The sequence below is a fragment of the Perissodus microlepis genome, chromosome 20 (assembly GCF_051167445.1).
Source record: "Perissodus microlepis isolate ML-2025 ecotype Zambia chromosome 20, ASM5116744v1, whole genome shotgun sequence".
NCBI lineage: Eukaryota > Metazoa > Chordata > Actinopteri > Cichliformes > Cichlidae > Perissodus > Perissodus microlepis.
Window position 1 is genome coordinate 27398099 of NC_140480.1, and position 25053 is coordinate 27423151.

The 25053-nt window shown below is 40.0% G+C and overlaps 1 protein-coding gene across 1 annotated transcript; it reads left to right on the forward strand.

Moving 5' to 3' along the window:
- The first annotated feature begins 2367 nt into the window (after positions 1-2367).
- Positions 2368-23901, forward strand: LOC146364733 (oxysterol-binding protein-related protein 2-like). The gene is made up of 14 exons (XM_084917407.1): positions 2368-2459; positions 2750-2895; positions 3008-3080; positions 7826-7901; positions 10702-10836; positions 11127-11224; positions 11311-11493; positions 13967-14074; positions 14158-14247; positions 14332-14458; positions 14890-15009; positions 16658-16781; positions 18107-18197; positions 19475-23901. The coding sequence occupies exons 2-14, from the start codon at positions 2859-2861 to the stop codon at positions 19575-19577; spliced, it is 1365 nt and encodes a 454-aa protein (XP_084773533.1). The 5' UTR covers positions 2368-2459; positions 2750-2858; the 3' UTR covers positions 19578-23901.
- Positions 23902-25053: the final 1152 nt, after the last annotated feature.

Sequence of the window (25053 nt, forward strand, 5' to 3'; positions counted from 1 at the left end):
TTATATACACCAGGTCTTTTTGCAGCTCCTCACTGATGCTCTATTCGCATCAATTCAGTTCAGCTCATCTGCTTTTCAGCCAGCTTTCTTCTGATTGGCTGCACCTTGCATGCCATACACAGGGTTAAAACAGTAGGTGGTGCTGCTGTAATAAAAAAAAGAAAGAAAAGAAAAAGAAAACAGAGCAAGGAGTAGAAAAAAAATGCCTGAAATAGAGCATTTAGCTCAGAAGAAGCCTGAGTTTTGTGGCTCACAAGGATTGCTTGTACCTCATTATTTTAAACCTTGCTTAGCATTTCATCTTCCATTGTATATATTACAGAAAATAAGTTCAAACATAACAGGTCTCCCCTTTAAAAGGATGTTTGCACAATTCTCCTCTGTGTAGTGTTGCTCTAATTTAATACGTATTTAGTTTTAAACTGAAATTTATTTTTGAAATATTGGCCAGTGTCTGCAAAAAAAAAATAAAAAAAAATAGCAGAATAAATAAAGCAAGAGGAATGTTTGTGTAAAGCTGCCACCTTGTGGATAATGGAGCTGTGTTTGAAAGGACCACAGGCAGGTCTTTGTGGTTTGTAACGGACATGAGATGTTTCCTCTTCCAGCTAACAACAACCTAAATCTTCATCGGGCAGCTATTATACTATTAACCAGCTGTTATAATAACCAAACAGTCCGGTTCCTCCCCCATCATCCTTCCACACCTCTGTCACACTTTTGCTCTCTGGATACAGGAGTGGATGAGTGGAGATGCATAGGGTGGTGATGTCCATGAAGACACCCATCACAGAACAAAGCAAAGAACAGGCACAAAAAAAGAAATGGCTCTTAAGATAATGTTGATAATGCTTCCATCGAGTCAAGTGTCAAAACCACCTGCTTTTCAGCTGACTACATAAGCGGCTCCTTTTCTGCCACATTTTTCAGTGATAGCATTAATGGGTTATGAATCATTTACTAGTGCTTTATGAACCATTATAAGAACATCTGGGTTGTCAGGAAGAGCTGAGCTTACCTTCTAAGGAGCTTGTGAAGAAAGCAACCTGACTTCTTTAAATTACTTTTAGATGTTTCACTTCTTATCCAAGCATTCAAGAGGCTTCTTGGTGCACTGCAATCCATTTACAACAATTTTTATAATAATGACTTAACATGGAGAACCCTCTTGGATGAGAGGTGAAATTTCCTCAAGAATTCAGTCCAAGCTCCTTAGACTACAATGAACTGGATGGCTGAGAAGCTACACAGACATACTGATCTTACCTTCTGCACAAACGCTACAGTGCATCTGCACCACAATGCATTTACAACAATTTATTGTAATAATGACTTAACATTTATGTGCACTTAAAGGCTTATTAAAGAGAATGAACTCTTTGCCATTTATTGATGGGCTTCCGTACTGCCTCACTGCATTTTATCAACGTGAATCAATTAAATATCTTAGTGGGTGCTTTATAAGAAATTCAGTGGCATGTGGAAATGTAGGCTTTATATCACAGGGCTGACACAATGAAACCATATTCCTTAATGATTTGGTTGAATTAATATAGATTTATAGTCTAATTATTGGATAAAATGTAATATTTCAGCAGTTGAAAAAATGAAAACTAGCACTTAGTTTGTAGCACAAAATAACACTGATTTTCCTTTTTCCTGCTAAAAAAAATTCAGGCAAGGAAGCTTAAAAGAAAATTAAAAGAAAACCTAAAAGAAAATTCCACAATGTTAAAAACAAATAAAAACAAAAGAAACCTCTAAAAATTTTAAACAACCCATTGATATTTCATCTTTCGATATATTTTTTTACCTGCACTTCAATGTTACACTATAATAAACCACCCATCCATCATTCCAACCACACAAAATGTACATGAACTAAGATTGCCTCAGGATGTTACCACAAACTCATCAATCCATTATTTATCTCCATGTCAGGGGTGAATTTGCACCTGTATTAAAAGCTAAAGATCGTATAAAATGTACAAATTAAGGTACAGTTTAATAATGCAGCCTAATAATTTGCATGCATATAAACAACTGCAGATTTATTTAAATATTTAGTAAGTCTTGGTCATTTTAAACTCGCGATTACAAACCCTTTAGCTTCTATGTGCGCCTGTGTTACTGGTATAAATAAAATAAAATAAAATAATAAACTTATAATAATCACTTAACACATATTAATATTAATATTTAAAGAGTCTGGTCCATCCAGCCTGAGCCCAGCGTTGCCTTTTTTTAATGTCACATTATTGGTTATGTGCAAAAATAGCCTTTGGACCCCACGTCTGCTCTTTGCCCTTTATTTTCTGGACCTCTGCATCCTGCGCTCTGATTGGCTGACGAACCTGCCAATCGTGGTGTCCTTGCTGCCCACTTCCGCCTACTTCCAGAGGCACCACAGTCCTCGGTTGTTTATTTTACCGGAGCATTAATTTTACCTGAACTCACAGGTATATGTGACTGAGCTGTGTTTAAATATCCGTGTCAGTGTCGGTTGTGGTTTGTTGTTGACTGTGTTGATGTTGTTACATCATTTTTTGCCCAGCGGACATTTACACCATCTGCAGCAGCGATGCTAAGGGCTCGTTAGCTAGTCTTAAAGCTAACTAATGGGTTTTTTTAGAGGAGCACGGCGACTGACAGCCAGAGAGGAAGCTGTTTTTGTTTTGATTACATTACTCATGCGGTGAGTGATGTGTGACTGTCCCGCTTGGTGTTGACGCTGCCGGTGTCGTTGTAGGTGGTGGGTGCTGCTGTCTGTGATGCTCGGAGGGAGGCTGGGCTCCAGGGACAGGCCAAAGGTGGAAACATGACTTCTGAGTAACCTGCAGCTACTTTGTCTGCTCAGTATGAACAGCGAGGAGGAGTTTTTCGACGCTGAGACAGGTGAGACATGTCGACGAAGGCCCAAATTAGTTAATTATATATAGTTATTTCTTGTGCCTGTATACTTACTTTGTTTCCTCCTCCTACTCCCGCTCTTGCTCATCATCCCCAGGGTTGGAGTCAGATGATTCCTGTGAGGTCAGCTTTAAAGATGCCACACAGGAGAATGGAGTGTGGGAGCGCAGGTGAGGGGCCGTGCACACGCGGGGAGTAATTACGGAAAAACATAATCACTTCATTGACGCAGAGCTATTCTGAGTGATCACCTCGATCCTCTGAAAGGTTAAAGCAGGAGTGATGGAGAGATTGATAAAGGAGTCTCCCTGATGCTATGATGTTTGCAGATGATATTGTGATCTGTAGTGAGGGTGGGAGCAGGTGGAAAAGAACCTGGAGAGGTGGAGGTATGCTTTAGAGAAAAGAGTAGTGAAATTTAGTGAGGCTGCAAGGAGCAAACAGGGTGAAGGTGCACAAGTACCTGGGGTCAACCATTTAAAGCAATGGGCAGTGCATAAGAGAGGTGAAAAGGAGTTTGTAGGTAGTTAGGAGAGGAGACAAGTGTTGGGGTGATTTATGACAGAAGGATAGCAGCAAGAGTGAAAGGGTTGGTGTGTGAGAGGAGGGTGCTAGAGATAGAGTAAGATGGAGACAGATGATCTATCATGAGTTCTGAACTTAGAGATGTGTGGTGAAGAGTGTCCCGTGCTCCTGCATCACTGTGGGATGTCATGCTTTGTGGTAGAGAGGAAGGCTCTGCAGAGGGTGGTGAAAGCTCCACAGAGCATTGTTGGCAGCAGCCCCCAGACCACCGTCACCACAAACATCTACACTAGCAGGAAAAGGGCCTCTCTGTCTTGAAAGACCCTACTTACCCAGGAAACAGACTGTTTGTCCCACTCCCCTCAGGCTGGATGTTGCGGAGCATCAATTGCAGAACCACCAGACTGAGGAACAGCTTCTTCTTCAGGCTGCAAGACGGTTGAACTCTGGTGGTGCTCTGTAGTCTCTGCTGCTCCCAGCCAGAGGAAACAGACATGTGAAGCCACTTGTCTTTCCACTGCACACAATTTGATTATTTTTAGAAAATGGTCTTATTTGTACTGACACTGTATATACTTTTTCTTTTCCCTTTTTCCTGTATTGCTCTTTTGTGTTCTCTTGGCTTTTACACGGAACCTAGGTGCACAATTTTGTTTCACCTCATGTGAATACATGTGTTAGAATGACATTGAACACCTTGGAATCCTTGAATATATACACATTTAGTAATTTTCAAAAGGAAAAAAGAGAAAACCAAGATTCCAAGGTTTGCGTGTATTCACAGACTATAATGAGGTGAACTATAACGTGCATCCACCTCCTTATCAGACACTTTTTACACAGTCAAACAAATGTTATTGCTGCCTGTGGTTCAGATACTGTGCTCTTTCACAGTAGGCAAAGTCTCTCGCTGAATGGATGCTTGGTTTCCTCTTGCCTCTTTAAATTGCTTGCCACCATGTTAGCATTAGTTGTTCTCTATTAATGACACACTCGAGCTGAAGGCTGTTAACATCCTGAGTCCAGCTGAAGCCACGACATCGGTGGTTTAAATTGCCTGTTTTCCTTTTCTTTAGGTGGTAAAAGTGATCAGTTTCACTTCTTCCCAAATTCTCTTCCCCTCACTATTAGTTAGGGCTGTTGATATGTACTAATATAGTAAATTTAAATGTCATTCACTATTTTTTTTTTTTTGTGTATTTACAATATTAATGTTTGGGTGCACGATTTGGGAGCTACTTTGTATTAAAACACTCATTAAATCAGAAAACGAGGGGATATACCCATATATCACCTGACAGTTGTGTATTACATATTCCATGTAATGCATGTTAGTACCAATGTCCACTAATGTTATATTAACATAAAAAGCGTTGTACTGACAACTAATTTTACTAATAGATATTCAAACTGGAGAAAAGAATTTGGAGGACAGTTATAACCTCAGACGATAAAAGAAATTATGTGTGTATTTAAGAGTAATTTAAAACTGTGAATTACATTCTTCAAAAAATTAAGCATATTTTAAATTAACTGAAATTTGTGGCATTTTGCATCATGCAGAAGATTGGGCATCCTCTGTATCAGCTGACTGAGTGTGAATAATGTTGCCAGAGGTTCTTTATTTGAGTGTGACAGATTAGATTAAAATAGTTTAGAGAAGATCACATCAACCCCAGTGGCTGCAATTGGTTTTGTCTGCTCTACCAACTCTGCCATCGCTGTCCTCTGCCAGAAGGTCTATGGACACCTCTGCAGTAGATGTTCCAGAGGTGGATGGTCATGTGGAGTTAGCATGCTCCCATCTTATATTAAAGCTTCCTCCCAAAGACCTGAATGTTAGGTTTTGGTAATTAGTGATTAGAAATTATCTGTTGGTATGATTGTCTTTCTGACAATCTCTCTTCCACAGCATGTCTTTATCCTGTCTTCCTTCTCTCACCCCAACCGGTCGCAGCAGATGGCCCCGCCCCTCTCTGAGCCTGGTTCTGCTGGAGTTTTCTTCCTGTCAAAAGGGAGTTTTTCCTTCCCACTGTCGCCAAAGTGCTTGCTCATAGGGGAGTCACATGATTGTTGGGTTTTTCTCTGTATCTATTATTATAGGATATACTGTACAATATAAATCAGAATCAGAATAGAATTAATCCCGAAGGAAATTATAGGTTACAGCAGGCAGCACGCTAATGGCGCATGCGCACTTACAAAGGAACCCTCTGACTAATCTTTACACAGACATCACATTGGAAGACATGTCAGAGAGGTAGGCTGATAGGAAAAAACAATGAAAATACATAACACGAGGTGAGAGGAGGAGAAAAAAACTCCACTCAGACTGAGCTCCTAATGGGAGAACAGTTTGAGAGCAGAAAAAAAAACCCACCCCCAGCCCCAAAAGCACATGACTGTCAATACACCATAGAAACATATGACAAGCAACAGGGATGGGTAAAAGGTGAGAGACAGCCCGTGTAGACAGCGCATCTGGGCCTGCAGCATATGCGCTGGTCCCACTTTGATCCACCGTCTGCATCGGGAGGGAATAAGCGTTGAAGGCGTTTGGAAGGGGAGGGGGGATGAGTGTATACCTGCATGTGTATATGTATGTGTGTGTCCAGAGTTCAGCTGAGACAGTGTCCTTCGCCCTGCCAGGCTAAGTAAAGTCTTCCAGCCAACCCAGGTGGCCTTGCGTAGGATAGGAAGAAACAGTCTGTGCACAGTCAATTATCAGGGTGTTTTTGTTCAGATCCAGCCTTGAGACCACAGCTGGCGCCGAAGTGGTAGCCGCATGAAATGATGGTGGTTTTTACTTTAGTGCGAACAACTCATGTGAATTTCAAAGCTGTTCTAGCAGTCCGACACTGGTCTCTCAATCTCCTGTTGGAGAGCCGTGAGCTTCTCCACGATGTTATCCATCTTGCGCTCCATGATGTTATCAGTCTTGCGCTCAAAGAGCAGATTCTGAGAACTCAGACCGCCATGAGCTTCTCCAAGATGTTATCCAATTTTTGCTCAGCGGTCTTATTCTGAGTATTCACGGCAGCCTCAGACTTCTCCAAGATCTTATCCGTGCTGCATTCAATGAGCCCATTTTGAGAACTCACGACTCGTCCAATCGTTTCAATCACAGCGGGCAGCCTTGTGGGGTTTTGAACAGCCAATTCCGCTTTCTTTAATCTTCGATAAGCTAGGGCCAAGCCAGCTCCGATCAGCAAGAACCCTGTTATCATGGTTCCGAACAGGTAGATGTCTTCGATGTCTTCGATCGACAGTCTCGCCAGGCACACGATCCTCCACTTATGCCACCCGTCCATCGTGTATCCGGCAGGGAAAGTACCTCCAGGACACTCAGGCTCACCTGAGCCCAGGCTTCTCGTTGAGAAGAGGGTGTCAGTTGTGTTCAGGGACCAGTTGATCAAATCCATAATTCCTCTTTTAGGTTTTAGAGAACAGACTGTGAGAGAGTGTTCCAGGGAAAGAGTAAGAAAATAGATGAGACTAGCCAAGGACACAAGACGCTAAGCAGGGAAGATAAGGGAAGGGAGAGGAGAAAAGTGCGACCGCCTTCGCCAAGAGCCAAAGTTAAGTAAAGCGCCTTGAGGTGACTGTTGTTGTGATTTGGCGCTATATAAATAAAATTGAATTGAAATTGAACTGAGCTGTCCGCCCTGCATATATTTTGGAATAAGAGGTAATGTCAGCATGCTAGCACAACTTTTTATCAAAGGTCTAAGCAAAAGAGTTTCTCCAGTCCCCTCCTCTGTGAACTGCTGTAAATAGCCTGATATATAAAACAAGTATTTGACCAGTTCCTTTGCAGGGAGAGAACATCAAAAACATATTTGTCAGGCTGTGAGTCTGACTGGCACCTGAGCAATTGCTGTAATGGTAAACATGTTGGCTCAAGACACAGAGTTGTTTTTGTCGCCTGTGTGTGTGTGTGATACTATATGCTGGGTCATTTATTTTTCTGTCAGTCCCTTTGAAGGAACGTTCATGGTAGTGAGCAGAGAGCATTGCAACCACATTTTTAAACTGTCATCTTACAAACGCTTCCTCTGCAGAGCATTTGGAGTTGCTGCTGGTGCAGCGATGAAAAGCAGGTTGCAAGTTGCCTCTATTAATACCTGCACGCTTTAAGAAACAACAGTCAAACTCATTACATCAGAATATTTGCACTCCTCAGTCTTTATCTACTGTGTTCACACTCTGGCAATAAAAGACACGTCGATGCTGACAACATTTATAGCCTTATTTTGTCCAAACAGAAAATTGTTTAGGAATCAATAAGAGAGCTAATGAGAAATATGAGCTCTAAGCAGAATTGATAATGGCCTTGATATCTATTAAAACAGTTTTTGTTGCTTAATATCGTTTTTCTTATTCGATCCAGGAAAAAGCTGCCAGCTGAAATGATCTCCAGAAATAACTTCAGTGTTTGGAATATTCTGAAGAAATGCATCGGCATGGTGAGTCCTACCAAACTCATGTCTGTCTCCAGTAATATTTCTGGGTGCTGATTTTGAATCTATGATTTTCATTTCTGTGGTCACTGTGACATGAAATACTTATACACAAAGTTGCGTCATATTATAGCTTCATTAATGGTCTGTCCAGAGTGTCAGTACCTGTAGTTATAATTACTAATGACTACAGAAAGAAAAGAAAAAGTACTCGACCAACGGCTTTACTGCACTAACAAGTGGAAATATGTCCCATCACCATTGTGAACTTAAGCTGTGTGCATGCATCGGTGCAGCAACACAATGTGCTCATATAAATCCTGGTTCAGCTGTCTTTAGGGACAGGGGTGAGATATCTGATTTAGCCTAAAGGTTTCTACTAGTTTCTAGCTGTGTCCCTATTATGTCATCTCTGGTTTTCACAATCTCCAAATGAAACTGTGAGAAAAGAAAGCTACAGTCTAAAAATTGTACATAGCTGCTTCTGAGATTTTCTACAAACTTGGAGTTCAATTCAATTTTATTTATATAGCGCCAAATCACAACAACAGTCGCCTCAAGGTGCTTTATATTGTACAGTAGATTCTGCAATAACAAATACAGAGAAAAACCCAACAATCATATGACCCCCTATGAGCAAGCACTTTGGCAACAGTGGGAAGGAAAAACTCCCTTTTAACAGGAAGAAACCTCCAGAACCAGGCTCAGGGAGGGGCCGGGCCATCTGCTGCGACCGGTTGGGGTGAGAGAAGGAAGACAGGATAAAGACATGCTGTGGAAGAGAGACAGAGATTAATAACAAGTATGGTTCAATGCAGAGAGGTCTGTTAACACGCAATGAGTGAGAAAGGTGACTGAAAAGGAAATACTCAACTCATCATGGGAATCCCCCGGCAGCCTACGTCTATTGCAGCATAACTAAGGGAGGATTCAGGGTCACCTGGTCCAGCCCTAACTATATGCTTTTGCAAAAAGGAAAGTTTTAAGCCTAATCTTAAAAGTAGAGATAGTGTCTGTCTCCTGAATCCAAACTGGAAGCTGGTTCCACGGAAGAAGGGCCTGAAAACTGAAGGCTCTGCCTCCCATTCTACTTTTAAATACTCTAGGAACAACAAGTAGGCCTGCAGTGCGAGAGCAAATTGCTCTAATGGGGTGATATGGTACTGCTATTAGATAAGATGGGGCCTGATTAAATAAGACCTTCTATGTGAGGAGCAGGATTTTGAATTCAATTCTGGATTTAACAGGGAGCCAATGAAGGGAAGCCAATACAGGACAAATATGCTCTCTCTTTCTAGTCCCTGTCAGTACTCTTGCTGCCGCATTTTGAATTAACTGAAGGCTTTTCAGGGAGTTTTTAGGACATCCTGATAATAATGAATTACAGTAGTCCAGCCTAGAAGTAATAAGTGCATGAACTAGCTTTTCAGGAAGGACATATCCTGGTCAAAAATGACTCCAAGGTTCCTCACAGTGTTACTGGAGGCCAAGGTAATGCAATCCAGAGAAAGAATCTGGTTAGATACCATATTTCTAAGATTTTCAGGGCCGAAAACAATAACCTCAGTTTTATCTAAATTAAGAAGCAGAAAGTTAGCGGTCTTTATGTCTTTAAGACATTCCTGCAGTTTAACTAATTGGTGTGTGTTATCTGGTTTCATGGATAGATAAGAGTTGGGTCTCATCTCCATAGCAGTGAAAAGTATCTATGTCTTCTGGTGATATTGCCTAAGGGAAGCATGTATAATGTAAACAGAATTGGTCCTAGCACTGAACCCTGTGGAACTCCATAATTAACCTCAGCGTGTGAAGAAGACTCCATTTACATGAACAAATTGGAGTCTATTAGATAGATATGATACAAACCACTCTAATAGGATATTATGGTTGACAGTATCGAACGCTACACTGAGGTCTAGCAGGACAAGCACAGAGATGAGTCCACTGTCAGAGGCCATAAGAAGATCATTTGTAACCTTCACTAAAGCTGTTTCTGTGCTGTGATGAGCTCTGAAACTTGACTGAAACTCTTCAAATAAGCCAGTCCTCTGCAAATGATCTGTTAGCTGTTTGACAACTACCCTTTCAAGAATTTTTGATATGAAAGCAAGGTTAGAAATTGGCCTATTATTAGCTAAGACAGCTGGGTCTAGAGATGGCTTTTTAAGTAAAGGTTTAACTACTGCCAGCTTGAGGGCCTGCGGTACATAGCTGATTATTAGAGATAGGTTGGTCAGATTTAAGATTGGAGTGATTATATTTTCCTGTTCTGCTTATTTCCACTTTCACATTTTTATTCTTGGACTCTAGTAGAGCTGCTTTGAACAGTTAGGTTAGAAATAATCCATATTTGTCTTATCCCATCCCTCTAATCCATCGGTCTTCTGATTGGCTGCTCCTTGTAACCATGTGGGCAGAGCTTCTGTGGTCACACTCGAGCTGCGATGACCATATTAGGGAAATTTCCATATTTGCTGACAGCAAGGTGAAAGCATAACAGGTCAACTTTGAATAACTGAGTGCTTTTGCTTACTTAATCTCTCTGTTACAAAATCAGTCTTGACTGAACTCGTCTTTACATTTGCTTCTGGAAGTCATTTCAAAATAACCAAAATAATTAAATGAACATCTGAACTGTAAATGTGAATGTTGTGCTATTGTTACTCCTGCTTTTTAAAACCGGTGAATGTTTGTTGTAAGTTAAGTAATGTGTTGCATAAGTTGTTTGAAGTGAGGTAATTTCTGTCAGCCTTTGAGTTATTTTTCTGAATGAGAGTGATTGATTGTTTTTGTTGTGCTGCCACAGGAGCTGTCCAAAATAGCAATGCCGGTCGTGTTTAACGAGCCGCTCAGCTTTCTCCAGAGAATCTCAGAGTACATGGAGCACACTCACCTCATCCACAAAGCCTGCAGTTTATCAGACTCCATAGACCGCATGCAGGTAGAGGCAACACACACACGTGATGTTGTGATGTTTTAAAAATACTGTCAGTGTATTTAAATTTCTCCCAGAAATACATTTCCTCTGAACATTGCTAAGGAAAATAATGAACTGTTTAAAGCTCTTTTTCTTTTCTTTTTTTTAAGTGCATGAACCAAAAATAAACCCAAAATAAACACTAGAAAAGCAGGAATGAGGGATTGTTTTCTTATTTTTGCTTGAAAAATGACTTTTAACTTGCTGTCAGTGGCTGCAGCCCGGCTCTGATTCACGTTACATCTCTGTGACAGGTTGTTGCTGCATTTGCTGTTTCGGCTGTAGCATCTCAATGGGAGAGGACTGGAAAGCCTTTCAATCCTTTACTGGGGGAGACCTATGAACTCACAAGGTATTGGAGAGGACGGGTTGAAGCTTCATTATGCCTTTATGATGATACTTCAGGTCATCCAGTTATTTCAAATCATCTTTTTTAAGGGAGGACGAAGGCTACAGATTGATCTCGGAGCAGGTGAGCCACCACCCTCCCATCAGTGCCTTCCACGCCGAGTCGCTGAAGAAAGAATTTGAGTTTCATGGCTCTATCTACCCAAAGCTCAAGTTCTGGGGCAAAAGTGTGGAGGCTGAACCTAAAGGCACCATGACGCTGGAGTTACTAAAGTGAGATTTCCCTGCAGTTATTGATCTAGTGTTCTGCACACCCACTTTTCTGCTGGTGCTAGGCTTTTAGCTGCATTATTAAACTTTCATAACATGTTGAACTTTGGATGACCTCATGTTCATTCATGTTGAAGAAGCCGCAAGCAGCAGCTGGTTAGATTAGCGTAGTCATGGGAAAGGGTTAAACGACTAATCTGGGTCTGCTCAAAGCTCTCAAAATTCCTCATGACTTGGTCCTAATTAACTCTTTAAAACTATAAATAAAACCTCAAATGATCCGGATTTAACTTATGGACTGAACAAGCAAGAAATTATGTTAACTAGAGCGTTTTAGATGTGCTGATACATGGAATTTATCTACACACAGTATTATCACATTGAACATGAGTGCTGTAAACTGACTCTGTTGACGTTTGACACACTGAGCAATTTTCCTCTAACTTCAGTCCAATAAAAAATTAAAGCATCCAGTTAATTATTGGATGTTTGTGATGTTGAAGATGCTTTCTCTGTGAGGTTTTCAGATCATAGTTTCTTTATATTTTGCGTTTTACACCTTTTCCTACTGACAAAGACATTCCTTGTGGTTATTTGTACTACAACAGCATAATTAAGTAATAGATAAACCATTAAATGACAGAAAAGTTCCTGTCCTTAAAATGAACTAATATAGAAATTTCCCACTTTTTTTTAGAGTGGGTCCACGGGGAATTAATAAAAACTAGAATTGCAGGACAGTCTGGGTAATGACAGGCCAGAACTTTTCATGTAATTATTCTTTAATTTATTGCATCGGGATTTCTTTTTTCATGTACAGAAACTGAGACATATTGTTAAACTTGCGTTTTCTTTTTTTATGTTGACTTATCTCAGGGATAAAATATGTAGTTGAACTTTTGTACACTGACGAAAAGGGGATTTACAAAGAAGGTGGCGATCATATGAAACTGAGGTTTCAGTTTGTTAAGATTCATTTGGCATCTAATGGGTTAACAAAATCTTCAGAGTTATTGTTATGGATGAGCAGTAAGCGTTAGAGCAGGGCGATATGACCAAAGATATTTATCACGATATACATTTGAAAATTTGCGATAACGATATAACTGACGATATAATTGACACTAGACAAAATACTTTACAACTCCTCAACTTTATTAGTGCAAAAAAAATCAATGTATTTTCACTTAAACAAGCAGCTTTTTTAAGTGCATTAAAGTTATATAAAAAATTAACAGTGCAAATGCAAATTCCTTGCTGACAGTTTAACCAAAAGGCATTACCAGTGGAAATTGGCCGACATATCCTCAGCATAACCATGTATAATATCCACAAAACTTAGAAAGAGGTTATACACACACAATACTGTAATATTATGTTGAAGCACAGTACGTATCACTCCGCGAGGCTCCTGCCTACGACAGCCGTAATGCTCTGACAATCCATCAAGCGGTGCGACTTCGTAGCTTAGCAAAGTCGTACTAAAACATTTGACAGATTTTCGAGCGCCGTGTACCACATAAGATCGTTTCCAGGTCAGTAAACACAACCAGAATTCATAGATAAGGCACACGGGATTATAAGGGGCACTGTCGATTTTCAGAAAAATCAAAGGATTGATTTTAAGTGTGCCGTATTTTCCAAAAAACACGGTAATAACAACGGCCCGCTAGCATGCTCTAGCAAAAATAGTGCTTTGTTGTATATCTGACGGACCAAAGCTAAACCAGTTCCACACCACTGAAGTTGCAGCATTTTTACAAACCAATTCTGGTTCATCCGTTTCATTCAACGATCCACTTTCGCTCTTCTCATTCTGCGTCGCTGCCATGTGCGTATGTAAACAAAGGCACTGCGCATGCGCGTTTTACCCATATTCTATCGCGATATTTCATTTTCTTATCGTTGCCCAACATTACACCGGTATTACCGTGAACGGTATGATATAGCCCATCCCTACTAAGTGTATTTAATTACGTACAGTTGTATTTTGAGACTTTTAAATTATATTTAGATGTGAAATGATGAACCATTGATATAAAAATCTGTCTTCCTTAAGCTTGTATTCAGCAGAGTTATTAGCTCAATGAAATGTAATAAGCTGAGTGTTTGACAGATAAAATGAGGGCTTTATTAATATATTCCCTGCTGAAAAATAAGCATTATTGGTTATTTTCCACTTCTTTTGGGTTGTTGAGTAAAACGCTAACTTCACAAATTGTGTGAAAATCTTCTCACATGTATATATCATTTTAGAAAAAAACCCACAGCATGCTTAACTCTGGAACTTGTATTTTGTATTTCATGTATTTAATATAGCACAGCGGGGGAAAGCCACGGGCTGATTTACATCTTTTTTTTCCTCACTGCTTTGTTATATTAAATACATTATATATGTAATTGTGAGTGCTGAAGTTTTTATTATTATTTAGAAAATGTCGAACTGGTCCTTTAAGATGTTGTGATTTTGTGACAGACATAAAGAAGCTTACACGTGGACGAATCCAATGTGCTGTGTGCATAACATCATCCTGGGAAAACTCTGGATTGAACAGTATGGAACTGTAGAGATAGTCAACCACAGGTAATGGAAACTTGTATTGAAAACTTACAGCTTTTTGAATCACTGATATTTATTAAACAATAATTTTGCCTTTAATTTTTCAGGACGGGTGATAAGTGTGTCCTAAACTTCAAACCCTGTGGGATGTTTGGAAAGGAACTGCACAAAGTAGAAGGTCATATCCAAGATAAAAGGTAAGAACCTAAGCACGTCATCACTGTCTGTGAATTTTAGTCGTGTTGGTTTTCTCTAAATGGAGTTTGTTGTTGTTGAAACAGTAAGAAGAAGCGGCGAGTTATGTATGGGAAATGGACAGAGTGCATGTACAGCGTGGACCCCAAGGTTTACGAAGCGTACAAGAAGTCGGAGAAGAAGAGCGGGGGCGAGTCAAAGAAGCTGAGACAGGTGAAGATCGTTTCTGCTTTTACTGAAAGCTGAGATGAAATCCCTCTGAGTTTGCTCTCACGTTTCTCTTTAACATGTTTGATGTGTGACTTTTTCTCACAACTCTGAAATTCTTCTCTTAAACTGCATCTTTTCCTTTCACAATAACATGCGGTGGCTTTAGTAGAAGGTAAGGTGAAAGTGTATTGATATCTGTAGTGTGCTGCTGCTGTTGTCTAGTTATGTTGAGAGTGTAGTGTTGATTAGATCATTGCCAGCACTAATCCATGATGTCTTGCAATGACATGCATCGTTGCTTGAGAGACGTGTTGAATTTGTGGCGACCGTAGTTCTGTTAATCACCCGTTTGCACATGAACTGTTTGTAATGTAAACCCAAACTCGTTAGACGGAGTTGTTTAACTAGCTGTGTGTCTGTTTCTGTGTGTGTAGGAGCGTAGCTGTGAAGCAGAGGAGGCAGATGAGATGCCAGAAGTTCAAGAGACTGTGACTGTGATACCAGGAAGTGCCTTACTGTGGAGGATAACATCTCGGCCCGCTCACTCAGCACAGGTCGGTGATGAGGTTTGACATTTCCTGCAGAAATATTGTTCAGTTATCACTGGAAAGTATTTGACTGTATAAAATCAGGCACATATAATATAAAAAATCCCTGCTTCACACCCTCATAATGAGCTTGCTTTAGTATATTTAATGAGGCCATGCAAAATTATACGATCACATGGTGCTTTCTTTGAAATTTACTGCTCATCTTTTTGCACAAAGAGTGCCTAAAGTTTAACTTTACTAAGCTTTAAAGGGAAGCACTTAATTGATCTCATGATCATTTGCAACAGAGCTTAAATCTGCTTTTCAGTCCTGAAGATTTCATGCCTCTTTTGAGGGTTTAAAAATCCTGGAAAAAATGAGATGACTTGAGTCTTTTTCACCATCGAACCGACCGGAGGGCCCATTTTACAAGCACTCTTTAAATGGCCATAACTTTCTTACTGTTTGTGCTAGAGACAAAAATTCAAATGGTTTTGAAAAGAAGAGAAGACGAGCTTTATGGGGGTATTTGGTGTATCACAGTAGCAAAAAGCATTCAGGAAAAGTACTGCTGTCTGAACAGACAGAAAAATCAGTTCTGCTTATATATGCCCTACGATGTGCGCTTCACATTACCATGATTCCTCAACCATTTTTGCTCTAGAGAGAAAATGGTCGAGGTGGTTGTAAGTGGTAGTAGATGTAAATGGGTGCGAGGAAACGGGGAGCCTGTCACAGTAAATGGACTGGTTCAGATAAACAGCCTTTCCACTCAGTTGAGCACTCAAAGCTACATGTCTCATTCACCCACTTAAATTGATTCTACCCTTTTATCTAAGCCTAATTGCTTTTTAAAATTCACACACCTAGCCCAAGGACACTTCAGCATGTGAGAGGTGTCTGGGATCAATCCACCACTCCACCTCCTACACTGGTGACCTGTAGGGAAGCACATGTCAGGTTACTGTGCAAGTTACAATGTTGGGTTTCATAAGAGTTTGCCGTTATGATGTACCTGTGACGTCGAGGTTATGCTGAAGGTGTTGTACAGATGCACGGCTCATCCTGAGGGTCTTGGGTGTCAGGTGGGAGACATCGGTGATGTCTTTCCTATGGATTGACCACACAATCTGCTCTCACATATGTATAACTGTGGAAGATGTGTGACATGCTAGCTTTACCTCATGGAGTTTACACCAAATGTTATTTCACATTTTAGTTTCCATTTTTGTATAACTTTTGACACACATTGTGGCAATAGGACCACATAACATTCTGCTAGGTGCCATTATTAATAATAATAATAATAATAATAATAATAATATATACATTTTAGGACAAAAAATCGGCCCAATTACTAAAAGACTTTTTTTTAACTTCATTTTTCTTGAAATTTTGAAAATAGTTACCGCCCCTAGCTGGTATTTTATTCATGTAGATAATATAAAAGATGGACATCTGGAAAAGTGAGGTGATGTTGTTCAGTTGTCATTGGACCAGTTCATGTAAAGTATTGGATAAAAAAATATTTTAGGTATCTGTGAATGGCTCAGAGCTGCAGTTGAGGTTAAGAATAAAAATGTGCTCTTGAAGCAGAGTATTACTTTTACTTTTATTGTTAAATAATCGGATACAGCACTGTTTGAACAAAGCCCTTTCTCCCTTTTTATAGATGTATAACTTCACCAGCTTTGCCATAACACTAAACGAGCTGGAGCCCGGCATGGAGAGACTACTGTCGCCCACAGACTGCCGGCTGAGGCCTGACATCAGAGCGATGGAGAACGGAGACATGGGTAACGTCAACCTCACCTGAAAAGAGAACAGCTGAAACTGTACATGTGTACTTTTTGGTGACCAGGACACTATGAGCCTCTAAAACTGTGGAACAGGGGCCCGTCAGGAGCACCGGGATAATTCCTGGTGCCCTGAGGGTCATTTTGGTCTACATTGAGCTTAACAGGTGATAAAATGACAAGCAGGAATGAGTTAGCAAATTCTGAGAATCGTATTCACCTCACCCAAGTCACCCTCACCCAGTGTTTGTTATGACTGCCATGTCCTGTGTGACTTTATCCTGGTTACCCCTTAGCCATAACATACCTTAAAATTTGTTGGTCCTAAACATATGTTTTTGTGATCTGAGATGAGCGTAATGGATAAGTCTGGTAACCTCCATCAACACCACGGGTGAATTTATACATGTATTTCTAGTAAAAAATAGTGTTGAGCAGTAAACTTTTCATGATGTGTCAGACACCTCATCCATCCTTTTGAAGGAGGGACACTGAAGCATCCCCAACCCAACAGAGAGAGCCGGACTCTCCATCATGTCCTGGGTCTGCTGCAGGACCTCCTCCCAGTTGGACATGCCTGAAACACCTTAACAAGGAGGCATCCTAATCAGATGGCCAAACCACATCAACTGACTCCTTTAGATGTGGAGCAGCTTCACTCTGAGCTCTTGGCCCAATTTCTAAGGGAGAGCCCAGACATTCTACAGAGGAAGTTCTTTTCTAGTGCTTTTATCCACCATCTCATTATTTTGGTCACTTTGTGGCAATAAATGAACATGGATCAACTAGAAAATTCTACAGTTTTGCTTTCATGATCAGCTCTGCCATGAGACTCTGAAACAGAATGGAGTTTGTTTCAGGTTCACAGCTCCTCTGTGGAAACAGTAGAGCTTATTTTTCAACAAATAAGTGGCATGACATCTAACCAAAAAGCAGAAGAGGCAACCTGTTAAGGACTGACTTCTTTCTCCAAGTAGTTACTGTATTTGTTCTCTAAAAGAGCTTTTTTTTATTTAGGGTTTATTTCTTCTTTATGGTGACTTCAAAAATATGTTTTATCCTAAAGATGCCTGACAAAAGAATGGGTCAATATAAAGGCCCATTTACACAAAAGTAAACTAATAATAATATGATGGTATACTATAAAACTGCTAGAATCTTTGGTCATACCACCCAGGCCTAATATGTTAAAAAGACCATCTAGGGAAAGATTACAAAGTTATCAGCCTCCTAGTTTATACAAACACAGTGGCCAAAGGTGAAGTCGAGTTATCGTTTCAGTCTGACCTTCTCTAAAAGTTTCTTTTGTATTTGTGTGTTTATAGATTTGGCGAGTTCTGAGAAAGAGCGTTTAGAGGAGAAACAGAGAGCTGCACGCAGGGAACGATCCAAGGACGAGGAGGAGTGGTCAACCAGGTGAGAGGTTCTGAGGATTTAAAGAGATTTGGGGAGGTTTTTTTATAGACCGATTTTATGATTTCATACACTTGTAGGATGACAATCTCATGTTTGAGTACTCAATATGTCAGTATTATCAGACCAAATCAGATTTACTTTACCTCTAGCATGAAACACAGTGAGCAGAGGTTCAACATGAAGAGAGAGGCCGCTTGTATAATCACTCTGTTATTTTATAATGTCCAAACTCAGAATGTTTAAATTCGTCTACCTCCCAAAATTTCATTTTCTACAAGCAATGCTTGAGTGGTGCATTTTACAGATGGAAATAACTAGCTAGACGTTTTAACATAGACGTTAGTTTGAATTGGAACCCATTTGAACCATAGAGCTTTTATTTATTGGAGTCAGGACTTTATAATGCAGGAATTAATAAAGTGGGTGACATCCATTTACCAGATTGAAGCACATAGCTAACATTTGCAGTATCTTCAGTTTATTGTTCCAGTTAATGCTGGGATTGCATATAAAGTTCAATAAAATTATAAATCACTACAAAATAAACTTTTAAATACTGAAAAATTCTGTCAATCTGACAGATAGATTGACAAATCTAATTAAAATAAGCTAGCAGTTTGCAGATGACTCAGTGAATGACTGTCCTGGCCAAACAGTTAATCACTCCAGAAATGCGCCTCCCTTCTCTTTACTTAAGTTTGAAATATTTGCCCAAAATGCTCAGGAGTGAATTTAGCCAACATCATGGTGATTTGGGAAAATATTGGGTATTTCTTCAAAGAAACTGGGGCTTTTTGAAATGGAGCCAGTTGGAACAAGCAGAACTACCACAAAGATGATCATATGATTTCTTTCAGAGTGCATATTGTGCACTATGTAAAAGGAAAAGTATTATCTCTCCATATTTTAGCAGTTGATTGTGTTTGTATTGTTTGCTCCACAGCTTGTTTTTCTTTGTGTCTTAACATTTATTTCAGATTCACATTTGGTGTAGGAAACACCAAAGTCTGTTTATGCTGTAATTAGTTTTAGACCTGCAATGATCTGCTTTGTTGACATTTACTGGTTAAATAAAGACTGAAGAAAAATAAAACAATAATAAGCAAATGAAGATGACTTTAAAGGGGAGATTGACAAAAATTTGCATTCAAATTCTAATTTGTAATGTGTGGAAACTTCCTTTAATGTGTCCCCAACACACTAATTGCTCATGCTGTGCAGCATTTTTCATAACCATGTTATTAAAAACAGATATGGCTTGTTGTCTGCCTCCTCAGGTGGTTCCAGATGGGAACAAACCCTCACACAGGAGCCGAGGACTGGCTGTACACAGGTGGATACTTTGACAGGAACTTCACTGACTGTCCCAACATTTATTGACACAGGAGGTGTTTGGTGTTTAAAACAAAAAACAAACAAAAAAAATCTTCTCTTTGATAGGTTTCATTTTGTTTCTCTGTGAGTCGTGACAGCCAGACGCTCGCTGGTGCTGTGTCTTTGTTAGGATCGATGAAAGCTGATTTCAAACAGGTTATCAGATCATCTCCAGCTGACTGTGACATTTGTCTGCAGGAGATGTGTAACACTAATGAGAACTGTAGAGTTTACTTACTGTAAACATCAAACATCTTCTTTACATGCCCTAAACATGTATGTTACTCACCATTCACTCATCCAAGGGTTTAAAAGCAGCCACCAATATGATCTGTGCCGTGGTGAGCTACCTGGTGGAGGATGCAAAGGAAATATTTTCAGTTTTAGTTCGGGTACTCAGGTACCATAATCTCACCTGTAGATGTTCCACGCTCTTCTGTCAAGCTGCATTCAAATATCAGGGGTTATTTAATCGCATCTGCTACTTTTATATAACCTATTTGGAAATTAGATGTCTGTTTTAGTTAGCACTTAACATCAAAGAAAATGTCACAAAGTGTTTCTGTGAATAGAGACTTATAGTAGAAATGAAAGCTGCTTATAACCACGTTTACTGCCTCAGTAAACAGATATGTTGGTACATTATATTGTTCTCCGCTGTAACATAGGTAATGTGTATAATAACCAGTGCATGCATGCTCACCAACATCATAATTTCCACAAGTTAAAGCCATACAAAAACCTTTTTCTGCACTGAGAATAAAAGCCTCTATATAAACCTTTAAGGCAAAGGGATGCAGAAACGAGACGTTTTAAAAAGTCTGACACTGGCCGCCTCCCTGGCTCCTTCACCGCTCACACACTGTGAAAATGTTCACAATGCACAGTAAATATCTGTGGGTGAACGGACAGAGTGTCAGACCCCGTTTACACTTGGTTTTAAAATGTGTCAGGTCCAAATACACCGCATTAAATACGAGTATATAAGCCAGTGATATGGCTTATGGCCCATCTCTGTGTGGTCTGGGAGGCACTGTGAACAATAGAGTTGGAGCTAGCTACTGTGACACCACCCACTGGTTTCTGGACTTTTTCTGGGTGCACATTAAAGCCTCAACATTAGCGTGTTGCTCTGCTGGTCGTTATGACTCTTTATCCCTTGAAACCCTACTAGGAATAACCCTTGTCACTCTTTTGTGATCGAAGTGGTTTCTGTCATATTTCAGGCCTGTATATCTCACTAACTTCTGGGTGTGCATTAGAAGTTAATGAGGGTTTTCTCTGCCTTTGCTGCTACCCTACTTTTATCTGATAATTCTATCAAAATGTTCCAAAATAGCAGAAACACAGTGATAAGGTCCAGCTCAGTGACTTGGGTGAGGTGAGGCTGCTGCCTGTGTCTACACACCTGTCACGCCCCAGCCTTTAGTCTCACCTGCATCCAGTTGTTGTTATGAAGCACAAACTGTCCACATGTACTGACAGCACTTTTTCTATAACGAGCTGTAAACAAGTTGTCTCCATAGCTGAAGCTTTAATTCTACTTGAGGAATTAAGAGTTTTTTTGGCATCTCTGCATTGGCCTCATTTTCAGTCCCGGAGCGCAAAGTGCCAAAAACTGCAGCCCCTCTAATAACAACTTGAGACTGGCTCCAAAAGTCTCAGTCCCCACAGGCTCCCATGATAAAATGCCCAACTTTACATCATTAATAAGCGTGTTTACAGCTCCTTCTTCCTTTGATTCCCTCATATTTTATTTTTATCTTTTAAACTCAACCCTTTCAATGCTAGCGAGGCTAAGTTGGGGATAAATTCGATTGGCAGGTGTGTCACTACAGGCAGCTGCAAAGCCCTGAACTGGACTTATCCACTCTGTTTGTGCTGTTGGAGCATTTTTAGTTAGATTATCTGTCAGTCTGTGTTCCTTATTTTCTTTATTTTTATTTGTGTGTCATTCAGCTCTAGTTTGCAGATATGTGTCTCTTGCACTTAATATATGCAACTTTCTGACAAAGCTTGCTAGCCTTAACTGATCACTCATTGCTCCACCCTCTCATCCAGATATCGTGGTGGCTAAAACGCTGATGTTGAGGTTTCTATAACAGCTGCATGATGTCAGAGAGGCTACTTTATCTCTTACAAACCATCAAGCCAGGACGTGGTGGTTTTTCTTTTTGCTATTTTGTGCACCATTTTTAAAACTTTGCCTGCCAGTCTCTACATCTGGACTCTCCAGACTCTTGACTGATGACATACAGGTGAAAATTGGGGCACTTTGACACACAGATTGTAAGGAAGTCTGAGCACATGTGCTCCGATCCATGGAGGCAACACTGTGATGAGTCTTGACTGTTCACTTGTGATCCAATTTCCAGAGTGGCTTTTTAAAACCAAGTGTAAACACTGCATTAAATACATATTTTTAATAATGCTCTGAGCTTCGGTGCTGCCAAACAATATTAAACATCATAGGTAATACTTATAATAATGAACACACTGATTTTCTGCTCTAACTTCACTTTGGAGCTTATAGGACCGTAAACACGTATGATAATGTTTCCATGAAAATGGTTAATAAGCTTTCAACTACAGCTTGAGTCCAGTTTTCTTTTTTTTCTTTTTTTAATTTGTTTACATTTTTAGCAAATGCCTGCCATTAAAAACTACGCCAAATTAGTTATTCTGAGGTTTTTTTGGAGGGTTGTACCCGTGGACGTACAGGCCACTGCGACAGGGATACTTTAATACTGTAGATAATGTAAAAATTCTCAGGCAAGTTCTGCAGTGATAGAGGGCATCCTTTGTTCTGAGTGGATTGTTGGATATTTACATAATGATATCCTCTGGAAATATAAGTTAAACTAACACTAAAAATGTAAAAAGATTACAGCCATCTGTTCACATTGGCCTGAGAAAGAGTAGAGGCATCTATCTCACTGCTCCACCATTGAAGGTGCACTCCATAGTTTGAACACCTCGGCTTTAAAGTGACTGTGTTGTGCCCTTTGTTTGTACAATGATCCCTGTGAGCCAAAAGTTCAGACTGCTGTAAACACTCATTTTCAGACTTTTTTTTTTCCTACTCTTCACTCCATGTGATGCTAGTGAGAGTGGATATCCCTAATTTGGTCAACAGCTATGGCCCTAGGCACTAAGGCCCCACCCACCTGCAAGAAACAGCCAATCAGAAGAACAGTAGTTCTGAGATAAACACTTTGTTCAGAGGCAGAAAGTATAAAAGATAGCTGTAGCTTTGTATTTTAACCCTGTAGTCTTTTTAATGGCCACCAGAGGGCGACCTGAATCCTTGCTTACTCAGTAAACAGTTTGCTGGTGTGTTTATAGAGTCATGTACTAGATTCAGATCATGTTCAATAGAGCACTTTGGTAACTTATGGTCATGTGATTGATAGTAAGTCACAGCTGTGTCTCGCTCCTCACACCTGATTTCAAAACACCAAAGTAATGAAAATGTTCAACTGGAGGCTTCATAGCAGGACTTCATTCAACACTGGGTGACGTCCCTGTTGCTGTGTATGTCTTTTATGTTTTTTGTGATTTAGACACAGAGTGAACTGAATGAGCCATGTGTAAGATGGGATTATTTTGAACTGTGAGTCATGCAGAGCTACTCCAGTACAGTCCAAAAAAGAAAACATGAAGCTGGGAATGAGCATAATCTGTCCCCTTAAAGACTTGCTGCATCATTTTGACACCTTTTTCACACGTGGATGAGTAACACTTTTTTTCAACCAATCGGAGCCGTGCTTTCAGACACAGTTAAAAGCAAATAAGACGGGATGCTGTAGGCATCATGAACCTATGCAAACTGATCCTTCCAGTCTACCCTCCTGAAATGTGAAATAAAACACTCTTTAGCTAGCAGCCTGTGTGCTGGAGACACTACAGAGGCAGCAGGTAATGAATATTGTGTGCTGGTAGTAAAATGCTCACAGTAGTTTCTTTTTGTTTCTAAGCACTAGTGTTGCATTAAACTGCACATTTCAAATGCTCACTGTCCTGTGCACATATGTACGGTGAAATATCCCACATCATGTCTTCCCCTCTGCTGCTGTTTGTGTCTTTACTCTGAATTCAAAGCACTTTGTGACTCCTGCAGCCGCTCAGAGCTGCAGGATCAATCTGATCCGATCTTGTTTTATCCCCCGCTGTCTCTTTGTCGAGCCTCTTTTTGAAAACGTTTACATTGTATGTTTGTCGATCTGTTGTTTCCTTTCCTCTTCATACTGGTATCCACACAGCCGTATGCATACAAAGCATATTTAAGAAATAAATTATGGACTACAAAATCCTTGTGTTGGAAAATCTGGTTATTCTCTCCAGATGTTTTTCTCTCATAACCACCACATGACACTACTTCTCATTTTTGTCTTTTAATTAACAATTTTAAAAAGATTCAAGGCCATTTTTAGTTTTATATAATAGTGGAAAAGAAGTGTACTGGTATTGATTTTGGTATTGATGTTTGTAGATGATGCTGTGATCTGTAGTAAGAGTAGCAAGCAGGTGGGAGAGACCCTGGAGAGCTATGGATGCTTTATAGAGAAGAGGAATAAACATCAGCAGAGGCAAAACAGAATAATGCAAGGAGCAGAGGCAGGGAAGGTAGATGAGTTTAAATGCCTAGCTCAACCATCCAAAGTAACAGTACATGAACGGTGAAGAAATTAGTGCAGGGAGGGTGGAGCACATGGTTTGTGACAGAAGGATAGCATGAAAGGGAAGGTTTACAAGATGGTAGTGATGAAAGACAGGAGGCAGACCTGAAGAGATTAAGATTTGCACTGAGAGAGTGGACAGGATTAGAAATGAGAACATCAGAGGGACCGTTCAGGTCGAGCAGTTTGGAGACAAAGTTAGAGATGGTTTGGACATGTGCAGAGGAGGGACGGTGGGTATACTAAAGAAAGAATGCTGAATATGGAGCTGGTAGACAGGAAGACCTCAGAGAAGATTAATGGATGTAGTGAAGGAGGATTTCAGAGGGTTGATGCAACATGGGAGGACGCTACAAATAAGGTGAGATGGAGGCAGATGATCCGCTCTGGCGACCCGTAACGGGAGCAGCTGAAAGAAGAAGAAAACATTTAATTTCGAGCCTCTGAGACCTCTGGGCTGTGTTTAAAAATTTCAAATTCCTAGACAGATGAGTCAATACATTTGTTAAACCCACCATTTATAAAAAAAAATGTGAATCTTTAAGTATTTAGGGACAAAAAAACAGTTTTACACATTTATTGCATCATGAAAACAAATTTGTAGCACACCAGCTTTATTAAATAATAATGCACACGTGGGGCTGCTCACATGAGCCAGTGATACAGGCTCCTATGTGCTGTGTGTAATATTAAAGCAATGAAATGCAAAGGTGATTATTCTTAAGTGGTTCAAAACTTTGCAGCTAATTTCCGTTTTATCCTGGCCCATATTTACTTTTCTGGCTTCTGGCTTTTAGCCCATT

Coding starts and splice junctions, on each gene's coding strand:
- LOC146364733 (XM_084917407.1), top strand. CDS start 2,859: ATGAACAGCGAGGAGGAGTTTTTCGACGCTGAGACAG. Junction 11,225..11,310: donor GAGACCTATGAACTCACAAG/GTATTGGAGAGG, acceptor ATCTTTTTTAAG/GGAGGACGAAGGCTACAGAT. Junction 11,494..13,966: donor ATGACGCTGGAGTTACTAAA/GTGAGATTTCCC, acceptor ATTTTGTGACAG/ACATAAAGAAGCTTACACGT.